The sequence below is a fragment of the Cherax quadricarinatus genome, chromosome 64, assembly GCF_038502225.1.
Source record: "Cherax quadricarinatus isolate ZL_2023a chromosome 64, ASM3850222v1, whole genome shotgun sequence".
Taxonomy (NCBI): Eukaryota; Metazoa; Arthropoda; class Malacostraca; order Decapoda; family Parastacidae; genus Cherax; species Cherax quadricarinatus.
This window is the reverse complement of record NC_091355.1, coordinates 3835779-3848144: the sequence shown is the minus strand read 5'-3', so window position 1 is coordinate 3848144 and position 12366 is coordinate 3835779. Positions and strand designations below refer to the sequence as shown.

The window sequence follows — 12366 nt, the reverse complement described above, 5'->3', positions numbered from 1 at the left end:
GTGTATCAGGTGAGTCTGCTATGTATTAGGTGAGTGTTGTGTATCAGGTGCGTCTGTTGTGTATCAGGTGGGTTTGCTGTGTATCAGGTGAAAGTGTATTTACCCAAAGATCGTGCCGGGGTTAGAGGTAGGAGGGCGATTTTTTTTTTTTTTCAAAAATTTGATACATTTGCAGTGTGTTGCTGCTCTATTATGTATGATAGTTACACGGTGGAATAGCCATGTTTCCCCTGTCAAATTCCATCACACAAGTCACATGTAGTGTTAAAAATCTGTCAGCCGGAGCTGAGACCTCAGTAGGGCATTTAGGAAATGGAGTTAGATTTCTAGAGATTTCTTCCCTAGGCTGTTTGAGTATTTTCTTTCCCTGCATATGCGCACATATATATATATCTAAGTTTATCCTTTAATGACTTGTTTCTTTGTGTGTGTCAGCGCCGGAGACGTGTCCCAGCAACAGTAAATGCAACAAGAAAAAGGGTGTCTGTGTCTCTGACCGTAACGACTGCAACGGTATCGTGAAGAAGGGCAGGGAATTGTGTGGTAGCAGTAGCTGTGTGTGCTGCAAATCCAAAGGTAAGTCTGTGACTGTACCGTGAAGAATGGCTTGTGGTAGCAGTACCTGTGTACCGTTGAAGACTCTCCGAAGGTGAGTCTTTAACGGTACCGTTTCATAATAGAGGCAATCCAGGGTAGAGTGGATGTTTTGCCCTGAGTATCTGGGATGAATTTTCAAATTATCTACGGGGACGATTGCCCTCGTCGTTTACTGTTCGCTGGGCAGTTAATTGGTCAGAGCGTGAAACATCAGTGCTTTGTATGCCGCTCTCTAGATTTCTACGGCTTGGGAAAACCCGGTTGCTGACTTAGTATGGGTTTCTGGCTATGCCAAGGTTTTGGCATGGGGTTCACCAGACCTTAATGGAAACTTTTTGTTCCGGTTTCTACAGTATTATTGAGGGTAACTTGTGCTCCCATCCCCAAAAACTGAAGCTGGGCTCAACATGGCGTAAGCTGTAACAGCATTCAAAACACCCCAATAAAGAAAGAGGGAAATGTATTTGCAGGTGCAAATAAGTCTCCCTCTCTTTGATCTTGAGCATCGGTGGCATTCCCCACTCTTAATAATAATATCTTTATTACTACAGGTACATGTACAAAGTATACAGATCATAGCTGACATCAATGACATACTACTATATAGAAAACCGCTTGTTAGTTAGTTAGTTTAATATGTTTATTATGCACCCCATACCCATCCTGTGGGCGGTAGTCAAAAGATTACAGAGGTACATAATTGGTCCAGGGACTGGACTCCAAAGTTTTGACAGCTGAGCAAGTTACAGAGGTAATGAACTCACAATTTACAAAGGTAATGAACTCACAATTTACAAAGGTAATGAACTCACAATTTACAAAGGTAATGAACTCCAGGTAAGTCTGGTCACAATCATGACAAGTTACAAAGGTATTTACAGATTACAGAGGTACGTAATGGGTCCAGGGACTGGGCCCCAAAAGTTTTGATAGCTGAACTAGGTACAAAGGTAATGAGCTCACAAGTTACAAAGGTAATGAATTCTGTAGAATGGTTACTTACGTTTATACTTTGGCTACAATCATGAACAAATTATAGAGTAATGAGCAATTCACACTTCCACACCCGGTCACAACTGTAATGAGTTATTGGTGCAAATATTGATTGTTGAGTCACACCACACACACACACACACACACACACACACACACACACACACACACACACACACACACACACACACACACACACACACACACACACACACACACACTTTAGTTTAATATCTTTATGCACCCCATACCCATCCTGTGGGCGGTAGTCAAAAGATTACAAAGGTACATAATGGGTCCAGTGACTGGACCCCAAAGTTATGATAGCTGAACTAGTCACAAAGGTAATGAACTCCAGGTAGATCTGGTCACTAATCATGGCAAGTTACAGAGGTAATGAATCAGCTTCACTCCTATACATGGTTACAGTCATGAACAAATTACAAAGTAATGAACCACTGATACGTCCACACCTGGTCACAATTGTAATGAGTTATAAATACAAATATTAAGTGGATCATACACCCACACTAGTGCGCGCGCGCACATAACTTTATCCCAGAATGCGACCCACACCAGTCCATTAACACCCAGGTGCCCATTTTACGGATAGGTGAACATAAACAGCAGGTGTCTTAAGGAACACGTCCTAATATTCCCAGCCGTACAGGGGGATCAGGTGGCCCGGTGGCCTGGTGGCTAAAGCTCCCGCTTCACACACGGAGGGCCCGGGTTCGATTCCCGGCGGGTGGAAACATTCCGACACGTTTCCTTACACCTGTTGTCCTGTTCACCTAGCAGCAAATAGGTACCTGGGTGTTAGTCGACTGGTGTGGGTCGCATCCTGGGGGACAAGATTAAGAACCCCAATGGAAATAAGTTAGACAGTCCTCGATGACGCACTGACTTTCTTGGGTTATCCTGGGTGGCTAACCCTCCGGGGTTAAAAATCCGAACGAAATCTTATCTTATCTTATCAGTCCCTGGCCCGCTGGGTCATTTGTCCTTATATTACTATGTATAAGCTCAAAGTGATAACCCAAATTGTCATTTCAAGTTTTGCCCGAAATACTATGCATCCGATGGGCTTTCTGATTGGTATGTACTTCATAAAGCGATGATTATAAATAAAGAATCTCAATTTCTTTTGGTGTGCCAAACATCAGCAACTTTTTCAGGTGTTCGAATTTCAAAGCCTTGGAGATAGCCTGGCACAGCTTCCACCCGACTTAATTTTGAATTTTTTTACTGGGGTGCACAATAAACTAGCCACTTCGGTGGCAAAATCTAAAAAATCTATTCCCAAGTATAGTTGGCTCGTGGCTGAACGCTGGACATATTTCCTACACTTGTTGCCCATGTTCACCTGGACGGTGTTAGTTGACGGTTGTGGGTTGAAATTCCCTTGAGTCCTGTGGGAAATTATTAAAGAATCCGGTGGAAAAATAAAGCCAGACAGACTGATAAGTAAGTTAGTTTAGGTACAGGTCCATGTAATTACAATTATCGTACATAGTAACATGTGTAAATTACCTGGGACAACCTTCCCTCCCCCTCCCCAAATAAAGTCAAGACAAAGTGACTTATGAAAATTTTTATTGGGGTCGTTGATGACTGTAGTGGAGTATTCTGAGTTACAAACCTTCCTGGCTAATAATTCTAACACAATCTTATGCTATGTTAATTGAACTCCTGCTCTCTTCCCTATTCCCGTCCTCCCCTCAAGGAAGGTTCCTTGATGTTGGTGAGGGGCTCTTGATTTAGGGAATTGGATCTGTGCTCCAGTTCCCTGAATTAAGCCTGAATGCCTTCCACATCCCCCCCCCAGGCGCTGTATAATCCGGGTTTAGCGCTTCCCCTTGATTATAATAATTTGCTGTACTTCCAAACATCCAACGACAACAAAGAAAAACTAAGTTTATTCAGGTACAGGTACACATAAATAGTTACACAGATTATCATACATAGTAACATGTGTAAATTACCTAGGATACACTTGGGGTCCTGTAAGAAGAAACCTCTGTATGGTATAATCTGTCATTGGCCCTAAAAACTCCATGAAAGAGAAGGGGAAGAAGAAATTTCTAAGCAAACTACAAGTAGCCTGAAGAAGCTTATATGGTGATATTGTACTGGAAGAATGGTCTGGCTCTGCTGGTGTTGAGGTCTGGGCTCTACCTGAACTAACAACTGTGCTGACCTTGGTTTTCTTTTTCTCTTATTGTATTCCCGGGATACGGCAAAACTTAGTTATATACCACCTAGGGAAATAGGTAATAAGGTTTGCTCCAAAAAATGAGGGTTTAGCTCTAATTCCCTAGATCAAGAGATCTTCACCAACACCAAGGCACCTCCACTGAAGGGTGTAATGATGGTAACCATATCTAAAGATATATAGCTCTCTCAGAGAAAATGTTGATGGGGAAATGTTTTTACATCCTGTAAGAATATTTTATTTTGTGTTCTATATTTGGTAATCTCTCATCATAGGTTATGTTTCTTTTGTTGTGACATATTCTCGTTTGTAAGCAGCTCTGCAATCAATTTTTTTTGTACATTCTCAGTTCTCTTTCAGTGGCTGATCTGTTAGGCTTTCTCAGCAGAACATACTTCTTTATACAAACCCCAATGGAAATAAATGACTCTTTTTGGGGTTATCCTAGGTAATTTACACATATGTTACTATGTATGTTAATAATCAAAACTGTAATTCTTCTCTACCAGACTTATTAAAGCCATATAGCATGAACTAATAGACTAGTTAATTTTATTGTATTCATTTTAACTCCCCTAATGACCACATGTTCAATTATTGCATAAGTTAGTCTAAGTTTGCTCAAAATGCTCTGCATATAAAGGGGCTTTTGGCATGTACACCCAATTGTTATACCACTTTGTACAAACATATATCATGCTGAAATAAGATTATTATTATTATTATGATAATTTGTGTAACTATGTATTTATGTGTACTGTACCTAAATAAACTTACTTACTGATATTCAGCTTTTCCATACACAGAAAGGGAGAGTGATTTCTCGTATAGTTAACATTCACATACTTATTATTGTAAGCTGATCCTCTTGTTAATGTTAATTTAAATAACTCACTTTACCTTATTCCAAGTATATATATCTTTTTATTGTAACTGATTTTTCCACAGTTAAGTAACTTAGGCATAAATAATAAGATGATATAAGGACCCCAGTGGAAATAAGTCACTTTGTCTAATATTTTTGAGTTATGTTTACCAGGAGTTTACCTGGAGAGGGTTTCGGGGGTCAACGCCCCCGCGGCCCAGTCTGAGACCAGGCCTCATGGTGGATCAGGGTCTGATCAACCAGGCTGTTACTGCTGGCCGCACGCAAGCAGACATACGAACCACAGCCCAGTTGGTCAGGTACTGACTTTAGGTGCCTGTCCAGTGCCTTCTTGAAGACACCCAGGGGTCTATTGGTAATCACCCTTATGTATGCTGGGAGGCAATTGAACAGTCTTGGGCCCCGGACACTTATTGTGTTGTCTCTCAGTGTACTCGTGGCACCCCTGCTTTTCATCGGGGAAATGTTGCATCTCCTGCTGAGTCTTTTGCTTTCATATGGAGTGATTTTCGTGTGCAGGACCTTCCGAGTGTATATTATCATGTATCTCTCTCTCGCCTTCGTTCGAGGGAATACAGATCAAGGACCTTCAACCGTTCCCAGTAGTTTAGGTGCCTTATCGCACTTATGTGCCGTGAAAGTTCTTTGTACACTCACCAGGTCTGCAATGTCACCAGCCTTGAAGGGGGTTGTTATTGTACAGCAGTATTCCAGCCTAGAGAGCACAAGCGATTTGAAGAGAATCATCAAATTTTGTATTTAAACAAACTTACTCTCTGATACCAATTCATTCTCTCGTTGTTGAAATTAAACTTGCTGAGCAACCCTTTGCATTGGCTTTTATCTTGGAATTTCTGTGACTCTCTCTGTGCTTGTCAATACTTCAATGAGTTTTTGGTTTAGATATTCAATACTGTTAAATGCCCAAATAGTTCTTCAGTGTTTGTGAGCATCAGGTCTAATATGTTTGCATTACTGGTGGGGGTCTGTTATATGTTAGGTCAAAACAAACTTTTCACAGAGCCCCAGTAACTCTGGTATGTGTGTGCTTGGTTAATATGCTTTCAGACACTACATCTGATGCAATGCTGTTGTCAACCATCTTCCATTTAACATGTAGCAGCTCAAAATCTTCAGGGCAAATAATATTTGCTGTAGGGTTTCCGAGGCAGTTTTCTATCTTCCAATAGCCATTGTAATCACTAATGTAAAAAAACAATAACTTGTAAAAAAAAATTTCAAATCATTTGTACTTTCTAAAACTGTAATTATTTCTTGAACAGTACTTTTAACTAACACTGTTGCAGATAGTCAAGCTTGTAGATCTATCAGTGAACATAAAACATTTCAGTCATGAATCCTTATCTTCAATGCACAATTCCATGAATCCAATATAGGATTATAGAGTACAATATATGCATTCAAGAATCCCTAATACCTATACATGAATGTGTAAGATTGAATCTTTCTGACTACATTTTGACTATTCTTTTTCAACTATATTCAACCCCATTAATCTGGTAAACATATTCAATAATTTTGGCACCTAAACTACAAATATTTTTAATATCACCCTTATCCTGCCAAGGTACAGAGACCCAAAGATGGAGAACACATTCACCATCACTCATTCCCTAACTAGCTCTATATGGAAGTGGACAGATAATGCACTTCTAGTGTAAAACAATAACAGCCAAGTTTTTGTTTCTCAGACTTACTTGTCAAACTACTTGTTCTCTCTAGACTGAAATATTACTGTACACAAATGGCCCCTTTCAACACTTCACATAAATATAGACTAATAACAATAGTTATGTATCCCACAGGCTTTTCATGCAAGACTAAGCAGCAGTGCCTGGTACTGAAGGGTGTATGCCAACCAGCCAGCCATACATGCTCAGGGAACATGTTACTGGGCTCGACTTACTGCAGTGAGAGTGACTGTGGATGTTGCGTCACTAACATTGGTGAGATGATAGTAATATTGCAATTCTTCACAACCTCATTATTTTCAACAATAACAATGACAAAGATGCATTTTTCATCATACAGTCATAACCTGCTTTATGTCATTACAGCTTATGTCAAATTTGCCTTTACAGTGGACCCCCGGTTAACGATATTTTTTCACTCCAGAAGTATGTTCAGGTGCCAGTACTGACGGAATTTGTTCCCATAAGGAATATTGTGAAGTAGATTAGTCCATTTCAGACCCCCAAACATACACGTACAAACGCACTTACATAATTACACTTACATAATTGGTCACATTCGGAGGTAATCGTTATGCGGGGGTCCACTGTACTCCACTTTTCTAGAGTAAATTTCAGTTCAGCGAACGTCCAATGTTACGTTGGACATAATTGATTAAACACAAAAATTAACAATAAAAGATAAAAGAAGCTAAAAGAAAATAATTTAAAATACAATAGAAACACATTAAAAACGTAAAAAAAATTATACATAGTTCCGCCATATTGCTGCCTGGCAGCATTGCTGCTGGTTCTCATTCAAAACAAGGGCAATGCCATATGCATTTTTGCCCATGCCACAATCGTGTCCTTGTTTTGCCTTTCGCTGTTATTTTTGTGATTATTCCTTTACTGTGTCTGTGTTAGTCATGGATCCTAAGAAGGACAGTGCTAGTGATTCCAGGTGTAATGTGGTTACCATGGAAGGTATGTTAAATATGATTAGAAGGTATGAAAAGATGTGGGTGATAGTGTGTGCCTTAGGGTTGCCATAGGTGATTTTTGTCATACTTAAGGCATTTTTAAGGGCAAATCACAAGGTAAATAAAAATTTTTTGTGTTCATTATTCTTTGAAAAATATGACTAAATGTGTTTTTAGTGTTCTTTAAGGTTTAGCAATAGTTGGGTTTTTTGTAATTTTTTTTTTTTTTTTTTTTTTTTTTTTTTCTCAACAAGTCAACTGTGTTGTCATTTTAAGGCATTTTTAAAGCATTATGTCCGGTTTACGTCAAAAACCAGATTACATCATGGCTCTTGGAACCAGTTAATGATGTAGGGTGGGGTATGACTGTATTGTTTAAGTACCACTTAAAGATTTATAGGTTAATTTTATTTTTAAATTGTAGTTTAAGGACTTGTGTCAATTTCTGTACTACATGCCATTAATAATGTTAAGGTTAAAATTTTCTACATAATGTAAAGAGTTCAAATGATCCATCCCATTAATTTTAATAATAATAATGACTAAAAAAATACAGAATTATTTTATAAATATATTTCAGGTAAAATTTTCCAGTTTTGTCTCTGATGCCCAAAACTGAAAGAAATAATGAAGATAATCACATTGCTTTTGTATATGTATGTATAAATGCATATAGTGTTTATGTACAATATATTATTCACATGGTAGATGTTAATAGACAAAATGTCATAGTTTCATGTCATTTTCACTGATCATTTGATCACCTTTGGCAGACTTATTAACAGCATTAATAAAATATGTTGGATATTCCATTATTCAGTTGCTTTTATTCTAGTTTCTAGATAGAGTATTAATACCATAAATCAGTTACAAGCTATACAACATAAATATAGTCTCCATTTACAAGTGTTTTAACAGATTCTTTAAAGTACGTACTATTGTTCACTGAGTAAGTTTTTTGTAGTATTAAATTATCTTGTCTTTGTTTTTATTCACTGTTGTCTTTTTATTCAGTTACTAAAGTATATCAGAGGAAATCAGCTCTGAATTGCCTTTTGTTTCAAGGGCATTTTTAATGGACCCCCCTTTTGAGTATTTTTCACAGGGTTCCTGGTGCCTCTGAAGCCCCCAGCACTTGAATATAGTAAAAATGGCTCAGGCAGACTTGCCCAGTGTTGTTCAAAGCTTGGGCTACTCATTTTCTAATTTCAAAGCTGAACCACTGCCATGGATTATCTCCCTGCCCTACCCAGTCAATTTTGTTGCTCTATTTCCTGATCTCTTTTCTCCCTTTTGCCTAATCCTGTTTTCAAATTGTCTTTGTCAATATACAGTTCAGTACTAACAAAAAAAAAAAATCAGTATGCAGTAGAGTACTACTAAATAAGTTCTCATTTTGAGTTTAACCCTTCTCCCTTCCATTTTCTCAATATCATTTTTTGGTGAAAAAAAATAGTCCCAACACTTTTGAGTGTGTGTGTGTGGTCTGCCTGGGCCTATTTAAGAGACGTGTCGCCTGTAATACTCAGCAGAGGAGGAGTCACTTGAGGTACTACCTATGGAGCCATGTCTCCTCTTTGCCAGACTTGCTGAGTCAAACCTGAGGAACGGTGAGTGAGCAAACTAAAAGCTAGTATTATTTCATACTGATATTACAATGTCAAAAAATTTTATTCATTGCATGTTGGAATGTGTCTGCTAATTTAGAAATTAATAGTCTTTGTGACAGCAGAAGTCAGCATTGTCACATTCACTCTTTTCTGCAGACTCGACCCCAGCATGACCTCTGAAGCAGGCACAACCAACCCTGGAGCAGTAACAGCGTCCACAGCAGCTCACTACTACAATGACGACACCACTTGACCTACAGCTGCTGGTCTGGCAACATGCTTTTCCACAACATGTATTTCCCCCCATACAACTACTCTCACTTTGATCAACACCATTAAGACTGCTACCACAATAGGTATTAAGCTACGTATACTCTTTTTTCACTATCTGTCCCTGTCCTGTTCATTATTATTATTATTTTTTTTTTTTTTCAACAAGTCGGCCGTCTCCCACCGAGGCAGCAACCACCCAGGGAGGTACTACCGTCCTGCCAAGTGAATGTAAAACAAAAGCCTGTAATTGTTTTACATGATGGTAGGATTGCTGGTGTTTTTTTGTCTGTCTCATAAATATGCAAGATTACAGGTATGTCTTGCTACTTCTACTTACGCTTAGGTCACACTACACATACATGTACACATTTATTTATACACACTCATCTGAGTTTTTCTTTGATTTTATCTTAATAGTTCTTGGTCTTGTTACTTTTCCTTTTATATCCATGGGGAAGTGGAATAAGAATCTTTCCTCCGTAAGCCATGCGTGTTGTAAAAGTCAACTAAAATGCCGGGAACAATGGGCTAGTAACCCCTTTTCCTGTAAAGATTACTAAAAAGAATAAGAAGATATTATTATTATATTCACAAAAAAAGCATGTGGGCCATTCAGTACTGTCTCCATCTATTGTATATACTCAAATATAGGTTGAGGTTCTTAGTTGTTTTTATAACTAGGTGGTCAATTTATTCATGAGTAATAGTATTTCTGAAGAGTTAAAATCTATAAACTTAATTCCTACACTGGAGAGAAAGATTATAGAATAGTAATGCAGGTTTACTGGCATTGCTAGGCAGGTCTTCCTCACAGCCACATGTTCCACTTGGCTATAAATATTGCTAAACTAGTACATATTTTAATTCTTTTATGAAAGCATAGAAACATTAATAGAAAAGCACTTCGGTAGGCCCATAATAGGCAAGTCAAACTCATGCCCAACCATTCCCACTTGTGTAAATGTATTGTTTGTTAATATTTTTGGGTGTCTGGAATGGTTTAATTGGATTTACATTATTTCCTATGGGAAATATTAACAAAACATACATTTTATAGATAATAAAAGTAGTTTTGCATACAGAAAAGGCACTACTAAATTCGAGGGTCCACTGTATTTGTCCAGCATTTGCATTTGTTCCACTCATCTACAACTTTATTGCCAAACCATTCAGCTCTTTATTTGCAGTAAAATCCTACATGTCAAGCTGTTAACATATAACAGTTAAAAATGCTGAAATGGCTAGTTATTACCTTTCTGTACATTTTTTTAATGCCAGCCATCTCTCACTGAGGTAGGGTGATCCAGAAAAGACAAAACATATTCACTGTCATTCAACTGCTGTCTTGCCAGAGGCAAGAAACTAAACTTCTGAATTTCCTTCTTTTTCATTTTAGTAATTTATATGTCTCTCTTTCTCCCTGCATTTTAGTTGCCTTTTTTGATGTGCACTGCTTACAGAGGAAGAATCCTACTCCACTTTCCCTCTTTGTTAATTCTTTGATCTGCCTACCCTCTTCTCAGAAAGTCAAACATTCAAAACAGTCTTGTTATTCTTAACTGAAACTCACTTATAAACTATTTGAAATGCACTAATAGTGTGTGTATACTGAAAGTAAATAGAAGTTTATGAGAGATTTACCTGCCATCCTATGCAACAGAAAAGACCAGTAGTCCTGCCAGAATGCAGGATATTTAGTAGTCTTGTGTGCTACATATTTATACCATTCTTCAGTATACTATTATAAACATCCTGTATTCCCAGTGGTCAACCAGCTTTTCATGTAGGATTGTGATCTTTAATGATATAATGGGCCATGCTGACTAGGGTTCTCATGCCAAGGGTATTTTTGCCAGGAAGACAGAGTATAGCTTCCACATTTCTCAAGCATAGATCCATACACTATATTCCCTATTTAACCTTGCTTGGAAGTTGAACCCACCCCTTGAGCTGCATCCTATTGATTTTAAAACATTTTGGTGACAAGATAGAAAAAATGCAGGGTCCTGTGATTACCTCATTGATTCAGACACATTTTGGCCCTTGATTCTCTAATGACTACTCTCGTATGTCGCTCCATAACCTCTTGGGCCATTTTTGGGCTTGATAATGGATGATGGGATAGAAGGGTAAACTTTAACATTTTTATATGTGTATTTGCTCAATGACTTGGGGATTAATGCTTATTTGTACATCTTTCTTCTTTCAACACACCGGCCATATCCCACCAAGGCAGGGTGGCCCAAAAAGAAAAACGAAAGTTTCTTTTAAATTTACTAATTTATACGGCAGAAGGGGTTACTAGCCCCTTGCTCCCGGCATTTTAGTCGCCTCTTACAACACGCATAGCTTACGAAGGAAGAATTCTGTTCCACTTCCCCATGGAGTTAGTTGTACATGTGGATATAATAATAATAATTTATGCATTCTTGTCCTACTACTTGGGCTCGCAAGGTGGCTGACTAGGTTTACAAGTTGCGTATTTCCAGAAGATCTAAAGAAGCTAACCCCTATTTCTTATTACCTGAAATTTTCCCCTCCCCCATCACCTTGCAATCCAACTGGCATACATAGCTTTTTTTTTATTTAATTGCCCAGCCTCCCTTTTCCCCTCAAAATAAAAATTCATGGATACTATGTAGTTCTTAAATCATTTAAAATAAGACACAATTTGTAGGGAGGAACTTGATCGAGATATTTTGCCTGTATAATAGGCGTCTTCAGATGATACACAGATGAACAGCAATATATTTATACAGGAACAGCAGGTGAGTGGCTGGGCAGTGAGGTCATGGCCTGGGTGGAGTGTGAGATAGGGGCACTGCAGGACTACCAGTCCTTGTGGGCATTGTAGCACTGTTTATATAAAAGAAGTTGGGCTAAAGGTTGACTTAACTGAAATCTTCTTGATTTTTTTGTATAATATTCTGTGTATGCATCAAAGCAAGGTCTAGGCATCTGCATTGTGTTTTGTCTCTTTGATGAGCAGCCAGTCATTTCAGGAAATCAGATATGCAATCTTGTACCCATGTGATGCAGAGATATGCAATCTTGTACCCATGTGATGCAGAGATATGCAATCTTGTACCCATGTGATGCAGAGATATGCAATCTTGTA

General features: G+C 38.3%; 1 protein-coding gene across 3 annotated transcripts in view; it reads left to right on the top strand.

Moving 5' to 3' along the window:
- The window catches only part of LOC128699961 (uncharacterized), a 17218-nt gene extending 5103 nt beyond the window's left edge, over positions 1-12115 (top strand). Inside the window, exons 6-9 of one of the 3 annotated variants that reach the window (XM_070098728.1) lie at positions 436-576; positions 6518-6658; positions 8898-8975; positions 9132-12111. In XM_070098728.1, coding sequence (XP_069954829.1) covers positions 436-576; positions 6518-6658; positions 8898-8975; positions 9132-9148 — 377 coding nt within the window. In that variant the 3' untranslated portion in view covers positions 9149-12111. Of the gene's footprint in view, positions 1-435; positions 577-6517; positions 8976-9131 lie in introns of all 3 variants that reach the window. The other 2 variants (XM_053792806.2, XR_008408686.2) reach the window with 2 other exon arrangements.
- The last annotated feature ends 251 nt before the right edge of the window (positions 12116-12366 follow it).